Genomic DNA, 21,698 nt, shown 5'->3' with positions numbered 1-21,698 from the left:
ACCAAAGCTAATGAATGACAAAGCTGATGCATTTTATTTCTGCCAGCTTACTTTCCTACAAACTTAATGAAATATTGATATATTTAATATAGCATTCATTTGTTTTTAAGTGCTTCCCATTCACCTCAGCATATTTTTAATGTAATCAGTTTAAATATTCTCATATTCATGTGGCCTTCAGGTGGTTGTTTGGTCAGAAAATAATGCTACCTTCATGTTGTCCTGGGAAATTACAAGCTGTAACTACAATGTCTAGTTTATTCAAAGCGTGTTGGTCAAAAAGAAAATAAATGCTGTAGGGAAATTATGCTACTCTTTTTCATTGTTTATGTTTTATCATAGGAAAATAAAAATGCAGCCATGGTTGTGTTATAGGAACATTTCGGCTTATTCGTTTTTTCACTCCCATGTCTGTAGGGTAAACATGAAGCTACAGCCAACTGCTGGCTAGCTTAGCTTAGCATGAAGACTGGAGGCAGGGGGGAACAGTTAGCCTGGCTCTGTTGAATCCACCTACAAGCACCTCTAAAGTTCACTAATTAACATGTTTTATATCCATACAAAAATGAAAAAAGTAAAAAAAAAAATGGTGCAGTAACTTCCTATTTTTGGACAGAGCCAGGCTAGCTGCTTCCCCTTGTTTTTATGCTAAGCTAAGCTAATTGCCTGCTGTCTGTAGCTTCATATTTACCATACAGACATGAGAGTGGTATTGATCCTCTTATTTATCTCTCAGCAGGAAAGCGAATAAGTGAATTATTAATCTAAAGTGTGCTTGTCTTGTAAATCAGTCCAAAATGACTAGAGGGCATCTGAATGCATGGTTATTTAATACTTGCCTAATTAATAATGATGATATGGCCAAGTGTTGATGTTTTCTCTACAACACATAGCACCATTTTTGTTTTGTATATTGCCAAACATATTAGGCTACTAACCAGTTTCGACCATTTCGACTTAACTGTGAACAGATCACATACAATTATTCTTTAAAGCAGTATTACCCAACCATTGCTCTCTACATGAAAATAAATTCATTTATATGATTTAATGTCCTTTCTTTCCCTTTTTTTTGTTCATTGCCTTTCAAAATTAACGGCGCATACTCGGGAGCGCGCGCTGTCAACTGCTTCGGACGGGAGCGCGCATCCGTTTGGTCCTCCTCTTCCGCGTGCGCCCCGAGGAGCCCCCACTGCTCTCCTTGGCTCGTGCTGCCTTTTAAAGCAAACTGACACAGCATGCCATTCCCCACTCGGCCAGAGGACGGGACACGGTGAGGAGTTGCTGTGTCGCTCATTCTACCCCCATTCTCCTGTCGTCACCCCCATTGTCCTTGTTGTTTAGTTGCCTTTTATTAGTTCGTTTACACGGTTAGCTAGTTACAGTCATGTATCGGTATTTCGGGGAGCTGTTGAGCCGCTCTGCGGGTAGTGCCCTGGCCTCGGGGTGCGTGGACTCCGCTCTCCCGGTGTCCTCGTCCCTGATGCGGGTCCGTCGCTATGCCGATGCAGCGGACAAGCCTGACGACCCCAACTTCTTCAGGATGGTCGAGGGCTTCTTCGACCGCGGCGCCTCCATCGTCGAGGACAAGCTGGTGGAGGATCTGAGGACTAGGGAGAGCCCCGAGCAGAAGAGGAACCGTGTACGGGGAATCCTGCGCATCATCAAGCCCTGTAATCACGTCTTGAGCGTGTCTTTCCCCATCAGGAGGGATAACGGAGAGTGGGAAGTGGTTGAGGGGTACCGCGCCCAGCACAGCCAGCACAGGACACCCTGCAAAGGGGGTAAGAATTGAGCCAAACCTCTCCGATTGGCCCCGATGTCAGCTAGCTTAAGCCAGCTACTTAGCTTTAGTTAGCAGTAACATTTAGCTAGTTAAAAGCACCAAACACAAGGCAGCTGCTGTAAAGAGCTGCTAACGTTACTGTAGTTTACCGTTACACACAACTTAACGATTGTATTCTTAGCTAACCACGTAGTTAGCTCCACCCTTGTTTTTGTAATAACTGCTCATCAGTCATGTTTAGTATATCACAACTGCGCACTGCACTCATATGAGACTTTTGTGCTGTTTAAGTTACAGTGACCTTCCTGCTCACCAGTGGCTGTAATGTTACTGTAGTTTGTTAGCTTGCAGGCTAGCAGCAAGCTACCTATCAAACTGCAGCAGCGTCCATACTTTGTGAGCAGTGTCGAGCTCCTGCCATCCCTCTTAAATCTTGTCTTTCATGTACAATACTTTTGCCTCCCCATAATACAGTTTCTCACAATCCAGTGCTCTGATCTGGTTCAAAACTGGATGGATGCACTGATCTGGTCTTCTCTTATTCTAACTTGTGTGTCAGATGTATGATGTGATGGTGAGGGCAGCCCTGAAGGCATCAGGTGTTATGTCAGGCCTTGGCTGCACAAAAGACATGGTTTACCATTGAAGACCTATTGCTCATGCACTGTTTTGTCAGGTGATTAATACACACAGGCAAAAGTGAGGCAAATGCACACAATATGGGCTCCACTCACTTGGTAGACACATACTGAAATTCACTGTTTAAATTAGTTTTATGTGTCAGCCTTGGGCTGTCAGATGATATAACACGATATGCTCTTTGGTTCAAAGTTCAAGGTTCAAAGCAGAGGCATTATGGGCTACAGCTGCAGTGCACTGTGGGTAATTTGTGAATAGAGGGCTATGATGTATAGGAAGACAGGAGGTGTGAGAGCTGGGGAGGGGGTGGTTGTGTTTCCAGGCACTCCTATTTGTCAGCAGTGTGACAGGTGGGGGAGGGTACTGTGGAGAGGAGGCATTCTCAGTAGAAAGAGACATGCCATTCAGGCAGCCAGTTAGTCAAAGGGCATGTTTGAATGGTGTGTAGCGGACATTGGGCTGGTATTAACACTATGAAACCTTTCCACACCATGTGCTTAATGTAGCTGATGTTGCGAATGTAGACCTATTCTGGGGAGACATATTTCTTCATGAAGACATGCACATGGTGCATGGGCACTGTGCTGTACTGTACATATGAACTGATTTAAAAAAATGTATGGCACCTAGATAAAATATCCATTACCGATTTCTCCCCAAAACTGCTTAACAGTAATGCACTGCAAGTAAGTGCACCAGTTTATGAATCTCCACCACCACAAGCAGTCCAGTCAGTTATCAGTAAGAGATCACTCAGAGAAGCCATATGGGTAAAATCAATAACATTTAAAGACCGTCATTGCCTCTATCCATCTCATAAAAGCCTGAGGAGAGCCGAGCATCACTTGAATCCAAACCTAAATCAAAACCCAGCTTGGCATTATCAGTCTTCTACCTTGGTAGTATTATTAAATATCTTCTCCTCTCTCCTGTTGCCTTATCCAGATCCAAGTTACAGCGAACCAGTGGTCACAATAGTAGGCCACACAAATCAAAAGTGTTAACTTCTGATTCACTTAGATTTAGTGGCAAAAAAGCTGAGAATGTAAGTAGGATAAAACTAATCATTTGGATTTGTTGCTCTGCCTGCCAAATTAAAATAATTTGTACACACAAAAAAAGAATTCTCATAGGAACCACAGCAACTTCTAGACTTGATCCTACAATTATGCCAGGATTCACTTGTCTCAGATCTTAAGTTGGCCTACACATAAAAAAATTATGCAGTTTACACAATTTGATTTAATTGACAATGTATTCATTGTAGCGACCCATTAAACAAGTCTCATAGGTCCTTTATGCTGAAGTCCTGGATAATAGAAGTGGGATAGGAGCAAGAGCAGTTATTTTTCAGTGGGTTTAATCATTAATATAGTGCATAGACCCTTATGGCTGTTCAGCTCAAACTACAAAGTGCAAAGGCTGTTTTTGTGTGTGCATGTGGTGCTCATACACCAGCTTTTCAGAGCCACACAGATTGACAGCTGCTGGGCTGGACCACACTGACTCCTGAGTGAGAGTCTTAACTTAGGAACATCGTGTGTGTATGCATAGTTGTTCGCATACCCCCAGAAGAGAGTTTGTGTAATGTTGTCCTGTTGTTAAATAGTACCCACTCAAGTTTTGTTTAATCTGCTAAATTGTCAACATCCTTCTCCTTTCTGTGCAGAAGTGGAATAAATCTGTTGGATATTTCAGGTCACTGTTGTCACATGTCACATAGTTGAATGCAGAGTCCTTGTAACTTAATCAAAATCTCTCCTGGACAAATTCACACTTCACAAAACACCATTTAAAAATGATTTGTGGGTTATTACATGCAGACCACAATATCCTGCTTATAATTAATGTCATGTACATCAGCTGTTGTTAGAGAGACCTTAGTCCCACTAGATCTCCAAAATGTATTTTCTTTTTACACTTGAAAAATTAAAAATTAATTGCCTTTACCATTAGTACAGCTTCTAATAGCATGCATAATTGTGTGCCTTATTAAAATATCCCACTTTTAAAAGACTGACAAACTATCATCTGTGCGCTAAAGAAACAAATTAATTGATAGGAAGAAACTAAGGAAAAAATATCACGCTAGGGCAAATACACTGAATAATTGAACCAGTTATTTTAACCAAACGCACCATCATTTAAGCAAAAGCCCAAAAATGTATTTTAAAAGAAGTCTAGATATTTGGCAGGTTGCTTTAGAAAGCCCCATCATATCGGGCCTTCAAGTCTGACTGTAGAAATGAAACTGACTCAGGGACTGAATTTCAGTGTAGGCTCAGATTTTCTGTTATTTTCCAAAAAATCTGCTTTCCATTGCAGAGGAATGTGTTTACAGATATGTTTTGGATCTGGTTGCTGTGGTGAGCTGCTGGTTGGATGGGGGATGGGTCGGCAGCAAGGCTTCCTTTTTTTCCCCCCTTTCTTTTAATTTGATCAGTGAGCTCAAGATTGTTCTCTGTCTGCCCGATGTAACTCAGCTGATCTTTGGATGAATGAAAATAAAGATAGAGGGAGAACCACAGCTGCGCTCTTAAAGGTGGAGCTTTGTTTTGGGAGGATTGATCTTTTCCTCTGACTGCAATAACACAAATAGAAGTAGGTGGGCACAAACTGATGTCATTAAATGGCACTTAAAGATGACATCATAGTGGGTGGGCTTTTACTTGTGCTTCCCGTTGAACACTTGAAAATAGAGACACACACACACACACACACACACACACACACCGTGCTTTTGTCCCTGTAAAGCAATCTGCCGTCTCCTCTTTGTGCAGTTTGTCCTTGGGTTTCTCTGCGTAAGCTAACTCTGGATGAGCTATATTTGGTACTGCCGGACAGTCTCATACATGCACTGTGCCCGTCAGATAGGGTAGTATGACTTGGGCAGCCTGGCTGTAAGATCTCATGTAATGCAGCACACAGACTGGCCCACACATGTTACCGTGACGACTGTAGTAAACCCCAGACAACAGGAAGGAATGATAGATTGAGGGCTGGGGTCAGAATGGAGGGCTTGGATTGGTTGATTCGGTCTCCGCCCGCCCGTTGCTGTTTCCGTGACTGCCAGGCTCAATCAGTGATCTCTGGCCTGTTCATGTGGTCTCGTATGGTGGTGGAGATGCTGTAATTATTGGCCCAGGCCAGTCTTTGTCAGTGCTCTATCTCTGTTAGTCATTCCCCTTATATGTTGTTGAGCTACACATATACTGTAGTTGACACCGGTTCAGTGTAGGCTAATGATTTCCCCATGTTGCAGTCTGAACACTTAATACTACTGCAAATATACAAGGCTCTTGAACTCACCACCTAGCATATAAATAATGTCAAAATACAGTACACTTTGGTAAAATGTTTGTTTTTATCATACAAAAAGAAATAATTTAACCATAATAAAAACGTTTTCTGTTATTTCTTTGTATAGTGGCTGTGTTGTAAACTGCTCCCTGTATGTGTGTGTGTTTCTCTCAGGTATCCGTTACAGTACAGATGTGTCTGTGGATGAGGTCAAAGCCTTGGCCTCTCTGATGACATACAAGTGTGCTGTTGTCGGTAAGTATTAAAGCCTTAGCCTTCCACAAAGCCTCCTGCTGGTTATCCCCTGATCTCCACATACATATTAATACTGTTTGTCTTACAAAGTTGTTGTCATTCATCCACCTTTTTATATTTAATATTCAAAAAAACTCAGTGCACTGCTTTTGACTACATTTGCCAGGATGCTATTGGTCATGCAACAGAGCCAGAGACTAGTTCTTTTGTTTTCTTTTCCTACTAATTACACATTAAGAAATGTGAATCTACATGTGTATCTTAAAGTCATGTGTGTTTGACACAAGCATGTGAATGTTCCTGCAGTTTTTAAGCTTTATTATTCTCCTTCAGATGTGCCATTTGGGGGAGCCAAAGCTGGAGTCAAGATCAACCCCAGGAATTACTCTGTAAGCCTTCTGATGTCAATCCTCTTCCCCCACACTCACATGCACATGTAGAGATGCACAGACATGTTTAACCGTCTGCTATAATACGTATAGAAAAGAGCACTTAACATTCACGAGGCTGGCAGTCATCGCAGTTTTCCTGTGTTTCTGTCTTTCTCACATCTAAACAAACACATGATGATTCAATCACGCAAGAATGCAAAAGGCAGGTCTTATCCTTGAAGAAGATAGTGTAATGTGTCTTTGTGTCTTGAATAAAATTTTAGGTTAAGGCTGGAGGAACTGTAGTGTCAGTAGATGACCAGATGTATTTGAGTATTTTGCGGTTAAGTCAAATCTTTTATTGGATTATGGATGGGGACTTTAGTCTGTCTATTGATGAATACTGTCAAATAAACAGGCATGAAGGTCACTGGCTGTTGCCTCTGAGCTCAGAGTTAACTGGAAGGAAACCCCTAAACAAAATGCCAGAAGCATCTTTTATAAACATCTAAAGGAAACTATTTATTTTTATGGACGAGACACTGTTTGAATTACTGTTAGTAATACACTGTCTTTGCCTTCCTTTTGTCTTTTTTTTTTTTTAACAACTTCCCTTCCTTGAACGTTTTATTATACTGTAACCAAACAACAACATGCTTTTTTTTTTTTTTTTTTTAAAGTCCACACTGTCTGTCTGTTGCAGGATAATGAGCTGGAGAAGATTACCAGGAGATTCACAATTGAGCTGGCCAAGAAGGGTTTTATTGGTGAGTTTTTATGTCTTCCAAAAGTAATTTAATAACTTGTTGTATTCATTTGCCGCACTGCTTGGTATTTGGTGTGTAACAGTGTTCTTGTTATTTGACTCTATTACAATGGCTGTGGTGGTGAGAGGTGAAGGTTTCCACCCAGAGAAGTAAACATTTCCTGTCATCTAGTGCTGTTTATTCAGGTTGGGGTAGCACAGGGTGTGCCAGTGTCAAAAGGGAGACAATTAATTATGGTGAAAAAGAAGCAGGGGATTGAGATGAAAGTTGAACTTGAACCTGCATTTACAGATGAAGAAAGCAGACATAATCTCCTAATGTATATATTTGTTCATTGTTGGTCATAAGGTCTTTCAACCAAAGCTGATGGATATGCTATGTGAGATCACTCAGGGGTTAATGCAGTAACAGGTGGAAAGGTCAAAACAAGGCAACCTGCATACCTTTGGGAAGATATTTACATGTTACCATGTTCAACTGGGGGACATAATAATCAAAATGGTAATTTGTTTCCGTTAAAAAGTTGAAATATTGGTGTAACAATGTTGAGCAAGGCCACACATACACATATACACTGGTTCGGCAGGTTAATAGCCCCTATACAGCCAGTTTGTTCATGCATGTTAATATTTATAATGTGTGCAGTTCAAACACAGCAAAGAGATATATGACACTGTCTGATGTATGCCAGCAGACAGCAATAGTTGTGTCGTTTTGAGGTTTTGTACAAGTATGGTTTTACTCACTAGTGAATTTTTATCCGCCCTGGAGGCAAATCAGTACCCACTGCACACATCACTGGCCTGTTCTGTCAGTGTGAGTCTAACATGGTCAAACTGCCCTTGTTGACAAATGCATCCTTTTCGCTCTCTCCCAGTAGTCCCATCCCCCACCTCTCTGCATGCCTGCTTCTGTTTTTGGACCTTGTTCGAGGATACGAGGCCACATGTATATATGACACAAAGCCTGGCACTCATATTTCCCCTGTCATCCCAATTCATATTGCCAGTGACTTTATGTCCATTCAAACTTTTAGGATCAGCAGAGGTACCTAGTTGTCAAGACTGAAACCTAGTTTGTGATACTCTATGAGACAAATCCATGTTAACGTCCCGTGTGTGAAGTATGTACTCGTTTCCTGCATGGTGAATGGCAGGCTTTATTAACTTTTCCATTTCTCCCTCCCTCCCTCTCCTACTCGGCTTTCTTCACCAGGACCTGGCATCGATGTCCCAGCCCCAGACATGAGCACAGGAGAGAGGGAAATGTCCTGGATTGCGGACACATACGCCAACACCATTGCGCACACTGTGAGTTCTCAGACATACACGACCAATCTGTATGACTTGGCTGGTTCTTGGTACAAATTTTAAAATAGGCCAAATTATAAGCAAGGAATGAGTCATATGTAAACCATGAACAGTGGTTTCCTGCCGCTCCCTTCCCAGCCGACCACTGAGTCATTCCTCCTCTCTTAGAAGCACAGTTTACACACTGAGGCCTATGTGTGTGTGTGTGTGTGTGTGTGTGTGACTTAATCATTCTTGTATCAAAACCTGTTAAACAGGACTTATTTGGCCAAAGATGGAAAATATTTACCCATGTGTGTGTTTAAGCATGTGTTCATGTCTATGCCACAGCTGTTAAAGGGTTGATCTGAATAGTCAAATAGTACTGATTCTATACTAGACTAGAGTGATTAATCGATGGACAAAAAGTTATTTGGCAAAATATTTTATATCTGTTTAAATCAGTTATGCCAAACATTCTCTGGTTCCAGCTGCTCTTCATAAACTGAAAATCTTTGGGTTTTCGTGTTATTACACATCTCATCCCCTCCTTTTCTGCATGTTACTCAGTTTCACGTTCCACTCTCCTCTCACCTTACCTAGTCATGTGCCCTCTGTTCCAGATACCCCTGGCAGGGCTTTGGCGTGGGTGACACATTCCTGCTCTGGGTATCTGAGGGTAGAGGATTATGGGTAGTGAGTACTGATGTGCCGTCAGCTGTTGCACTGCCTGATACTACACAACCTCTCACTGTGTTTATGTCAAGCAGTTAACACCATGGCCGAAAGCTAAAGCTAATGCAGAGAAGACAGATGCAATTCCACTAATGGCCACTAGATGCAGGTTCCTGTATTGAATTCCATTAAGGAAAAAAAAAAGGAGCAGATTTTCTATTTTTCTGAGAAATTCTGGTCTCAGTGCTGATTTCACAATTTCTAGTGGGTTTCCAGGTGGCAACTTTGAGGCTCATTGGAGACATTAAGGCTTTAAGAATAGTATGTTGTGGGCTGTGTTTGCATAATTGATATGCGTCTCAGCCAATCACACTCAGCCATGTTGGTTGCCACTCAATTCTTCTCCCAAATTGACGCTTCAGATACCTCCTTTGGTAACCTGTGGACATTGATACCAGTGCTGTGTGCATAATCTTCTTCAGTCTATGGTCTATGTGGTCTGATCTTCTCTGTATGTGTGTGCAGGACATCAACGCCCATGCGTGCGTGACAGGAAAGCCCATCAGCCAGGGAGGAATCCACGGACGTATCTCGGCCACCGGTCGTGGAGTTTTCCACGGCATCGAGAACTTCATTAATGAGGCGTCCTACATGAGCATGCTGGGCCTGACACCAGGCTTCCAGGACAAGACCTTCATCATCCAGGTACATACACACACACACACACACACTAACACACAGGCATGTTTTGAGCATAGAAGAAACATTTTACTCAAGAGGAAAGATGAGACCCTAAATGTACTGTAGATATTTGCTCGCAGATACTCGCAGGATTTAAAGTTTCATTTGAAGTCATGATGAGGGGTTTTGGAGCAATCGGAGCCCTGCCATCTGTTTTAGCCTGGCCCCGATCTGCTCATACCAAGCTGCAGTGAACTGAAGGAGATTCCCCCCTTTTGTTCATGAGAAATGATGATTCAGTAAGTGAGTGGGACCAGTTAACAGAAGAGTAGAGCAGTTGATGTTTGAGCTGAGTTTCTATAGCTAAAAGACTAATTTCTGCATGACGAGACTTTGCTTGAGAAAAAATAAATTATGTTTATTTGTTTTAGCGTCCGTCTTAAACAAAGAGGCATTATAAAGAAACATAGAAAGAATGGCCTTTCCATGATTTCAGTGTTTAGTGTTATTCACCACTGCACTCTTTGCTTTAAGGATACCTCTGATTTAAACTGTAAATCTGTAAGAAGCGAAGGGCCTCTGTGGGGATGAAAAGTCTCAGAGCAGTTTATTCTCCTTAGCAGTTTCACTTCCATTTAACACATGGCAGCTCCTCACATGACATGGTCACACACACACAAATATGCTTTCCTTGCTTAATAGAGATTTGCAAAGAAGCTGATTGTTTTCAGCAACACTACAGAAACAATGAGGGATGTTGAAAGGGGATAATGTCTGTGGAGTATTTGAGTGAGGGATGAGGAGGGCGTCATTGAGGAGATGAAGAAGCATGACGTGGATGTTCAAAAAGCTTATCCTTGTGTGTGTGTGTGTGTGTGTGTGTGTGTGTGTGTGTGTGTGTGTGTGTGTGTGTGTGTGTGTGTGTGTGTGTGTGTGTGTGTGTGTGTGTGTGTGTGTGTGTGTGTGTGTGTGTGTGTGGATTATGTTGTGCTGAGATTAGATTTTCTTAGAGATTTATTTGTGAGTGAGGAGAGAGCAGATCTCTAGTATGGTATCAAGGGGGGCACGTTAGAGATTTTGCTATACTATTTATACAGAGGTTGCTGTCCTTTAATCTCTGGTAGTCTTAGATCATTGTGGGCGAGGTTGTAAATCCAGTGATTGGACTGCGTTTATAGAAATTTACAGGAGCTTGGCATCAACAATGAAGTGTCTTGAAATATTTATATACATTTTAGATTGTAACCAGGCAACAGAAAGATTTGCCCCAGACAAAATCTGTGCCTGTTTTGTTTATTTGTCTTCATTTCTCACCCCCATTTACACAGGATAGTTTAATCAAACATATGGCCTGAGGTCTCATTTCAGGTCATGCTACATTAGATGATGATGATGTTATAACCTAAACTGACCACATGGTGGCATCAGAGTATGTAGTTGCATGGAGCTGAATCATATTTTATGGTTGAGTAAAACAGGGTGTAACAAATAAGAATACTATTATATTATTTAACGTTTTTAAAGGCTTTTTAAACTATTGCCTTGCTGTGACTTTTCACAGGGCTTTGGTAATGTGGGTCTCCACTCCATGAGGTACCTACACAGGTTTGGGGCCAAATGTGTGGGCATCGGTGAGATTGATGGAGCCATCTACAACCCAGACGGCATCGACCCCAAACAGCTGGAGGATTACAAACTGGTACCAGCACAGCTGCCTTCCCCTCACTTCTGTCTCCTTTCTCTTATCCTCTTCTTTTATTCCTATTTTTCTGCTTCTGGAAATACAACCTTTTCTACATTTCACCCTCATTGAAACGTTCTAATATTTTTCTCCTCTGTGTGTGTGTGTGTGTGTGTGTGTGTTTTCTGTAGCAACACGGCACCATTGTGGGCTTCCCTGGAGCCAAACCCTATGAAGGGAACATTTTGGAAGCCGACTGCCACATTCTGATCCCTGCTGCCGGAGAAAAGCAGCTCACGCGTCTCAACGCCCCCAGGATCAAGGCCAAGGTAAACACTCACTTTGATTTACCCACGGTTGTGTGTCTTAAGTCGTCCTTTGCATTCACATGAGTAAGGACAGGGCAACTTGGTCGCAGTCATGTGAAGAGAGTGTTGGTATTTTGTCTGTTCAAGATCATTGCTGAGGGTGCCAATGGTCCCACCACTCCAGATGCTGACAAGGTCTTCCTGGAGAACAACGTCATGGTTATTCCTGTAAGCACACACACACAACACACACACACACACACACACACACACACACACACACACACACACACACACACACACACACACACACACACATATAACTACTAAATTTTGCAGTATTTGGATGATATGATATCAGATATGAAGCTGATTTTAAACAAGCTTTTGAAATAATTCAGAACTTCAAATTGGTATTGATTGTTTCCCTCTGCTCAGTTCAAGTGAATAAACTGGTTTATTGAGTGTTAAAACAAATCACAGGATTGATGTCACCAAATCTCTTGAACATTTATGCTAGACGGCACTGTGGTGGCAAGTTAAGTTCAGTGAAGACTTAATTAACTTCTTATTATGAGTGATGGGTTCCTACATGAACACAACACTTACTTTTTGGTTATTTCACATGAAAGATTCTGTATTTGTGTTTTTATCTGAGCTTCTCACTGGTCTCACCAATCAGGATTAAGCAACATTTGAATCTAAATCTGATGACAATTATGTTTCCAGCACTGTCAATCAAATCTGATCAAACCACATCCAACCAGTCTTGATGAAGCAGATTAACTGAGTTCTGTTGAGTGCTGAACTCCTAATGAATAATGAGGGTTTTTTTCTGAAACTTTATATGATTATTTATTTAATGTTACAGAAAAAGTCAAAACACAAATATGTAAATATAATATTTAAACCATGAAGGTGAAACCCAAACAAAAAAAGCAGAATAAAATATTCTGAACAACAGATTTTTACTTATCAATTTTCTTTCTCAGTTCTTGCTCTTGAACCTGTTTTCATGTGGGTTTGTCAAAAAATGAATTTCACAAAAGCGTTTCATTAAAAGTATTTTTATTATTATTATACCGAAAAAATCATTTTCTTCCCAAATCAAATCTTACAAACATTTTTGCAGTACAGATGAAAATGAAATCAAAATCATTTTACACACAGAGGAGAGAAGACAAGCCGGCAGATGTCTGAGTATGTGATGTTTCTTCCTGCAGGACATGTACCTGAATGCTGGCGGTGTGACAGTGTCTTATTTCGAGTGGCTGAAGAATCTCAACCATGTCAGCTATGGAAGACTGACCTTCAAATATGAGAGAGACTCAAACTACCACCTGCTCAGTGAGTACAAGACTTCTCTTTACTTCCTCCATAACCCACCGACAGACTACAGTGTGCCAGGGTCATAAGAAACAATTGTAAGATACATTATCATTACATTTCCATCAAATGATATTTGATTTTTCATTTTTAACTCTTAATCATTAATCCTAAAACAAAGTATTAACACCAGAACCAGAAATTGTACAGATGTACAGTACATGACAAATGTATTGCAAATCAGAAAATAATCTGTAATTGATTTCACATCCCAGTTACCTATTCATGAAATAAGATGGTAGGAAAAAGCTTTAATAATCAGTTAATCAGTTATAAGATACATTTTTAATGATTTTGTGAAGTGTTTTTTTCTTTTTGTTGTTTCTGTCTGTTCGTACTTATTCATCAGACAATCTAGTTCTCATCAGTTGGTTTGGGGACGAGTGCCCTTGTCCTCTGGCTCGTCAGAACTACCTTCCTCATTGTTTATGCCCAATGCTGCCATTTGTGCTTCTAAGGCACCTGGCTCTGTCATTTGTTTCATTTCTGGAAAATCTTTCTCAAATCTCTCCATCAGTTTGCCATGTACCATAACCTTTACTGTCGGATAGAAAGATATGGTACCTTCCTTGGACTTGAGTCTGATTAGATTGTCCTGTTGAATTTCCTCAAGCTCAGGATATTTTGTCTTCATTGCATTCAGCCATTCTCTTACAAGTGTGCTCATGAAAATTAGGTTCCACTTTTTACCTTCTTGAGTATCATAATAGAGAATGTCTTTGTTGCCCCTCAGTGTTTTCTCTCTGAACGTTTCCTTTTTTGTGTCGCTACATCCGGGCGGGTAGTCAATAGGACAAGCGGCCATCTATATTCAAACAAAAAAAAGAACCATTATTTTTTGTAAATGAACATGCTACTAATAAATGGTACAACACAGTACTCAGACTTGCGTTGGTGTTATACCTTGTATGTCTCTTGCTGTTGTGATGGATTACTCTTTCTTCTATAGCTGCTTCCTGAAGGCACAAAACAAACCTCAGATCAGGATTCACATCAGATGTGGGCGTCTAAAGTCTAACCTACCCATAATATATCACCTCTACCTCCCCAGCTTCCCTCTGTCCTGTGTGAAAACTTTTACTTCTTCTTTTACTGCAGCAATTGTTTCAATATTTAATTTAACTATAAGAAGTAGAACAAGTCAAAATAAAAAATTCAAGTCAACAAGAATTAGAAGGACAAACAAATAGATGTATTCTTACTGAATCTGTGGCGGTTCAGGTGGCGTCGGTGATGTTGCTGTGTAAACAGGTGTCGGCCGATGTGAAGTCTCTGTCCGAGAGAGGATCTGTCTCAGACAACGTCTTTCCCTTTTTTATTTATACTCTTGTCATGTTCACACACAGCCAATGATTAAATTGAAGAACCACTGTTCACCATGTATGGTCATATAAGACAAATGAAGGATGTAGAGTTGTAAAACTAGATCAGGGTGTGCCATCACTGGTATTTGTCATGGATTCTGAGGTCTTTTTCATTTCCTCTGTTTTCCCTTCTAGTGTCTGTGCAGGAAAGTTTAGAGAGGAAGTTTGGCAAGCAGGGAGGACCCATACCCGTTGTACCTACTGCTGACTTCCAGGCCAGAGTTGCTGTGAGTAACATCTGCTGACACACACATATCCATGCACAGACTAGTGCTGGTCAAAAACTGACGACTACTGATTCTACTGATACCTTGGCGAGTTCGATACATATCGGGTCTAAACTGGTACATACTGCCTCCAGGAAATAGCCATATGCTCGCACACTAAAGTCTCTAAAGCCCTCGCTTTCTCCCACTTGCCCGTCTCCAGGTTACTTTTTATTTCTGCTTCTATCATGATACAACATACAAGTTGGTAGATTTTTGTTTATTTACTATGAAAATAATACACACATAGCATCAACACAATTATCACAGGAAGAAAGCAAAATACTTCTTGATTTCATATATTATGAGCTTCATGTAGCTATCAGCTTAATATTTTATAATGAAGTATATTATTTTGTCCTGATGCAGTGAACATTCCTCCCCTGGAATAACAAAGACTAATTAGAAGAAAGACATGCAACACAAGCACTGAATTCTCAATTGTAAAAGCATGCAACCAAGCTAATGTTTGTTATTGTTAATATACATTTTCTGTCTGATTAATCATTTCAGGACTACTTTGCATACATACTGTGTCGTTCTTGGGGTTAAATGTGTGGTTAACATTTGTCTTCCTTTGCAGGGTGCCTCTGAGAAAGATATTGTTCACTCTGGCTTGGCCTACACCATGGAGAGATCTGCCCGGGTAAGTGATCGTACGGACATAACACAGTACAACCTGTTTTTAGGGAACAGGCACCATATTATGTATTATGAGAGGAAACGTATGAGTGGCACTTCAGAAATCTGGAAATGTTAGCCAGTGCAGTGGTTCTCAGACTTCTTCTGTCATGCCCCCCGTCTCAGTGTAAACCAATACCATTTTTTTTATCAACAATACTGGGGAAATGTGTACATTAATTGTTTGTAAAATCAGTATACGTCACTGTATGGGATTGTTTTTATGTAGGGTAACATGAGTCCAGAGATTGCTGTGACACTACAAACTTGTCCTTTAATGAGTGTAACTTCCGTAATAGTGGAAACAATTAAATGTGTGATATTGACAAAGAATTTGTATTAAATGTGGATTGTTACATCTGGCCAAAACCTGATGCATTTAATAAGGTCACTATTGGCTCCTGATATGACGGGATGTGGTACATCTCTAATAAATTTAAAGAATTATTTCCTTTGTAGTTGTTGATGTAAAGATAGCTCAGATAAAAGACTCCAGGTAGATGACCTCATGCGACCAACTACCCGACACAATAAATACCTTTAAGTCAAACATCATACATATAGATTATAACTAGGTTGATCAGCTTACAATTCCAACAGGGTATATGCAGGTTTTGAAAATTTTTAAAAAGCATTTAACTCAAAACGGCCTTAAAAAAGTCTTAAATAGTGTCTCTTATTTATGACTTTTTGTATGTGAATTTCGGCAGTTTGGACACATCATATCTGTAAACTACAAGTGAGACTGGTGCGACAGTGGTTTGTGCTACAGGAGGCTATGAAATCCTTTTTTGTGGAGTTTGAGTCGGCGCCATCAGACCTGTAGCAATCCCTGTTGCCACTGGGCAAGTGCCAAATTTGGCAAAATTAACTTAATTCATTATTTTTAATTGGGTCATCTATCAATTTTCTGACACTTATCTGTGTTCAGGTCACGTTAATTAATTAATTATATTACTAGGAATTATTGTTATATACAGCTGGGAAGTACAAAAATGTGACATACGTCAATAAATGAATGTACTTAATAAAGAATTGTTGGCCTTATTGTCTCAGTATGACCAAAACAAGGTATTAAATTGCATTATATGTAGTATGTAAAAAGTATGTAACCCTAACCCTTAATTCCTGTTCCAAGTTTCCCATAAGCCATAATTTGAAGTTACTTATTTTCATGTGCAAAGGCGACTTATTCCAATTCTTAACACAGAACCTAAAGGAACAGTTATTCCTGCTGGTACTAAACGTCAGCAAGCACAAATTACCAGCTCCTGCTCTGGTCTGTGTAATCCTTTGAAGGTGGTCTTTGAGACATTCAGGGACTCTGTTGTTAATTGTAGTCATACAGCTCTATCCTTCAAGGGCAACCATCTGAGTTGTTGGAACTACTGTTGGTCAACATGTGTAACATGTTCTTTTCTTCCTTCCCAGCAAATCATGCGCACAGCAAGCAAGTACAACCTGGGCCTGGACCTTCGGACGGCCGCCTACGTCAACGCCATCGAGAAGGTCTTCAAAGTCTACAACGAGGCGGGGCTTACCTTCACATAGATGGCCAATCATGACCCACACTTCCTCTCCCTCCCCCCACCCTCCTGCTATTGATCACCCTCTCATGCCTTCTTCCAACTTCTAAACAGCCTTCAGAACATATCACTGTTTATCGCTGCTCTTTGGCTCTTTTACACACACACACACACACTCACATATAGTGAGACAATGGCTAGCCCTGTATTTATCCTGTGATCTTTATGATGCCATTACAAGCATCTCTGTTCTTGTTTTTGCCCGAGGTTATATTGAGAAAAAGCAGAGTAACATCCTGAGAGAACGAAAGACCCTGTCCCTCCTGCAGCCGTCATATAAAAACGTTCATGATGTTGTTGTGTGGCAGCCATGTTCAAAGCGCCCTTTTTGTGATCGCTGAATGCACGCGTGGCCCTCCTGTTGCAATTATTTCATTTGACAGCACTACAGATGCCTTATTTCAGAAAGAGGTCTGCTCTAAAAGGGAGATGGCCACTTCAGTATAAGTAAATTTGAAAGGGATTTAGATTTAACTTCATGTGAATAAAAGAGAATAGTCATTTTATTTCTCTTGAGTTTGTCCTCTCACTCTTCAGGCGTGAAGGTTAGGGTAAGTTGCCAACGTTTAGAATTCCCAGCAAGGATTTTCTTTCATAGTTTGTGTTTTTACTGTCCGAGATTCAGTAGATGCTCTCCCACTCCTTGTCCCCTCTTTTTTTCCCCCCTCCCTTTCCCGTCGCTTTATCTCATATTAAAAGCAGCTTCTCCCTGACTCCTCCGCTGGCCAGGAAAGGGGAGCAGGGAGGGGGCTAGGTGTCACTGTGACCGCCCGTCCCCTTGTTGAAATGTCCTCAGTTTTAATCGTCCAGTTCCTCGACATTGAAATTGTTTTGGAGGAATTAACTTTTTATTTTTATTTTATTCATTTTTTTGGAAACCAATAAAATGTTCAGAAAAAGATACAAAAGTGTCGCATCAGTTTATTTACTGCAATTTTGTCACAAATTTGGTGGACTGTAAAAGGGATTAAAGGTGTGTGTGATAGAGGGACTCTGTCATCTCAGAAAAGATCCTGCAACTTCTCTTATTAACCAGGAATTCAGCTGCATCTCCCGCAGCCTTATCAATGAGGCAAACAAACTCTCCTTTTGTTTAATCCGTACAGAAACCAAAGTGTAAAACCGATCATTTTCCGTTTTGCAGGGGTTATCTACAGGTTTCTTCAAGTTTCCAGACAACCAGCGGAGTCACTGCTCCCTGTAACATGACATTTTTACACTTCAGGTGTTGTACGGATTAAACAAAGGAGATGTAATTAATTTAATAATAATGTCCTGGGAGTTGCCTGCCACACACCTGTCTTCGTAGACACGTTGCCTGTTAATTCACGTTCAGGCATGTATGATTAGTCTGCCCTTAGGGTTTATTTGTGAAAATGGCTCAAGGCTGCTCATTGAAGACAACACAGAACAAAGCCTGGGTTTTATAGTCAGAATGAACCTCTGATAAAACACATTAGGAAATCCATCATTTCCAGTGTGTCAGAGCAAAGTCTCTCAGGAACCCCAAAGGCCCAAAGTTTACTGTGTGGTTTGTTGTATTTTGATTAACTGCCAATTTGATTGTAAAGCATAATATAAACTGAAATCATGAGAGCTTGAAGTTGGCTCCTGCATCTTTACCTAAAGCTGAAGCCTTGTCTCCCAGAGGCGCCTTGTATTAAAATCTCAATTTCAGTTGATATTTTGCTGAATTGCTGCGTATTTGTAAAAAAGTTTGTGCGTGATCAGAGAAATGATCAAAAAGAAGAATGAAGCTGTCATGTATGGAGCACTGTACCTGATGGGTACTTCAAGGAATAGTTTGACAAATTGGGAACTATGCATATTTTCTTTCTTTCTCAGACTTAAGTGAGAATGTCGATACCACTCTCATGTCTGTGCATTAAGTGTTGCGCTTGAGCCATGAAGACTGGAAGCTGAGGGAAAAAACTGTCCTGGCTCTGTCCGAAGCTCAAAAAAAAAAACCACTGAAATGTTGCACAGTACTTGGATGACTAAACTGAAACTAAAAGAATTAGTTCCAGCATGTAACTCCACCTAAAACCACTAACGGTCGTTTTTACATTTCTGTTTGCGTACAACAAATGAGACATAACTAATTGTGAGATGTATTTTTGAGCTTTGGACAGAGCCAGACTAGCTGTTTTGTTCTTGTTATTTGTTGCTGGTTCCAGTCTTTATGCTAAGCTAACCACCTCTGAGTTCAGGATATGAAAAGGGCTATTGATTTTCGATATCTGACTCCTGGTGAGAAAGCAAACCAGCAAATTCAGCAGGGTCCCACAGCTAATTTCTGACTGACTCATTCCACATCTTAAAATAAATTCTTGACACAGTTGCTGGATTTCAACAAAACCTTTTTAATTTCACTGGTACCGTTTATAAAATCAGCGAGTCTGCTTTGATGCCAACTTAAACATGGTGTGCAATTTGTGTTTGTGTATTTGAGGTGGGATCTGTGATTGTGTGTTGCGTAGAGTGTGGTGTGTGTGTGTGTGTGTGTGTTAGTACAAGTGTGGTGTAGTGTGTAGTCTGCGTGTGTGAATGTTAGATTGCTTGATAAGGCAACATGCAGTCATCAGTTTCCATTGGCCTCAAAGTAAAAACACACAAACCTGCTCCAGACACAAACACACGCACACACACTTTGCTGGCTGAACCGGTTCTATGTTAACACACACATATATACACACACACACATACGGTGCATTCAGACACACACACACACACACACACACACTATGGCCGGGCAGACGAGCAGTGAAAGGTGGCATCACACTGACTTGAGAGGAGATTGGCTGAGACAGTTGATGGGTGGGAGCGTTGAACAGCCAGGGTTCAGACCAGTTAGTGTGAAATAAAAACTACCCTAAAAACAACTACATATCCCAGAATTCAAGCTGTACACAGAACTACACATAAAGCTGATCCATGATGAAAACCCAAACTTTCATTCTGCTCTCTTAACGGACTGATTCCCTCACTGAATGAGTGTTTTTCATCACAGAAATCTACCTGACTGCTTGTTTCTCCCGATGGCATGCAAACCACTTTCACAAAGACTAAAAAGCAACTACACGATAACAAGAGGTGATCCTTATCAGCTGCTTATATTTCCTCCTTGAATTAAGTCCCTGAAAACCCCTTAAAACCCAGACTTCCCTTTTAATTTTGCCTGAAGGAGCTTTACATTTGAAAAAATGATATCTCCAAGACTCAATGTTTTTTATGCCCATCAAATTAAATGATCTTAAATGTATCATGCAGCACTTTATCCACATTTCCCCCAGAAATTCATATTCATTCAAAACTCACATATTCCACTAGGACTTCAAATAACATCCTGCGTGGGTTTGAACAGAGTTTGTAATGACGGGGTTGAAGACGTTAACCAGCTTCTTAAGTGCTATAAGTGGTGTGGTCCTGTGTGTTCGGTTAGAGCAACACTGGTTATTCAACATGAGACATTTTTGTTTTTGTCTGTGTATTGGTGCTAGTTTGGTTGTGTTGGAAAAAGGAGGATTTCCAAGAACCAATCAGAATTTAGGAATCTGTTTGCAGGGAGACGCCCCTGTCAGTCACATCTAATTAAACCAACACTTATTGACTGTTAACCTATTCATTTAAAGCTAATATGTTCTTAAATGTTGCTTATTTAGATTTAAATATTTAATGCTACAGAGAAATCCTTTTAAATTTTGAAACTAAATTGAGAAACTTGAGAACACAATTCAAGCAGCCACTCTAAACAGCTGATAAAAATGAGCTTTGTGTATTGCTTCCTGGTTAATGACACTGTAATAACCCTGTTTCTAAATGTCGGGGCGCGACTCACACTAAGGCATACAAAGCTACACAGAACAGCCGCTACTTCTACAGTTACAACACGAGACAAGTCATTCTACACATCTGTTCATGCAGTCTATTGTAGCTAACGAACTACTGCACACACAACAGAAGGATATCTGTCCTCAATGCACAATTCCCTGCACAAGCCTCTGGACATTTATTTTATACGCCAGCAGCTACACATGCACACACACACACACACACACAAACATATATATATATATATATATATATATATAAGCTATCGTGGACACACAGGCACACAAACAGCAGATCACACACCCTCTCATACCCTGCCTCGGTCACGCAGTGAGTTATTGTTATTGTGATGGACTGCAGAGGCTTAACTGTATTTACGCACCCAAAATTTCCTACAGTTAACACACGTTTGCCCAGTGTGTGCGTCTGCGCTGGCATTGACTGTATGTACTGTATGTGTGTGTTTTCATGCATGTGTCGAATGAAGGTGTATCTCTTTTTGTTTTGTGTGTACGTGTGTGTTTGTGTGTGTGAGGTTTCCCTATAGGTTGGTAGGCGTGGGGGCGGTAACAACACCAGGGTTCATATCAGGACGGCACTAACACACGGGTGAGGCGAGGGAAAGACGGGCAGTGGAGGAGAAGCTACAGGCTGCAGAAAGTCAGAAGGGAGGAGGAGGGGTGAGGACAGGTGGCAGGGGGCTGCTGGGGAGGGCATCACGGAGTGACGAGGCAGAGGGGGAGATTGGGGCTTAGGTGCGGCATCCGGAAGAGTCTGTTTTAGTTGATTTTGGTTCTGTAAAGTCACAAAAAAATATGTTGAACATCTGGAG

At 40.9% G+C, this 21,698-nt stretch overlaps 1 protein-coding gene and 1 long non-coding RNA gene across 2 annotated transcripts; one reads left to right on the top strand and one right to left on the bottom strand.

Moving 5' to 3' along the window:
* The first annotated feature begins 1,264 nt into the window (after positions 1–1,264).
* On the top strand, positions 1,265–17,881 carry glud1b (glutamate dehydrogenase 1b). Its single transcript, XM_070926613.1, has 13 exons — positions 1,265–1,784; positions 5,900–5,980; positions 6,314–6,369; positions 7,055–7,118; positions 8,334–8,428; positions 9,608–9,787; positions 11,325–11,462; positions 11,636–11,773; positions 11,900–11,980; positions 12,976–13,099; positions 14,638–14,729; positions 15,352–15,414; positions 16,881–17,881. The coding sequence occupies exons 1-13, from the start codon at positions 1,388–1,390 to the stop codon at positions 16,998–17,000; spliced, it is 1,629 nt and encodes a 542-aa protein (XP_070782714.1). The 5' UTR covers positions 1,265–1,387; the 3' UTR covers positions 17,001–17,881.
* On the bottom strand, positions 12,804–14,423 carry LOC139302953 (uncharacterized). The gene is made up of 3 exons (XR_011598935.1): positions 14,341–14,423; positions 14,042–14,094; positions 12,804–13,943 (listed from the first exon to the last, which is right to left on the bottom strand). It is a non-coding gene; the product is annotated as an uncharacterized lncRNA (long non-coding RNA).
* Positions 17,882–21,698: the final 3,817 nt, after the last annotated feature.

Source organism: Enoplosus armatus, chromosome 20 (assembly GCF_043641665.1).
Source record: "Enoplosus armatus isolate fEnoArm2 chromosome 20, fEnoArm2.hap1, whole genome shotgun sequence".
Taxonomy (NCBI): Eukaryota; Metazoa; Chordata; class Actinopteri; order Centrarchiformes; family Enoplosidae; genus Enoplosus; species Enoplosus armatus.
Note: the sequence above shows the minus strand (reverse complement) of the source record. Positions and strands in the feature narration are given on the sequence as shown.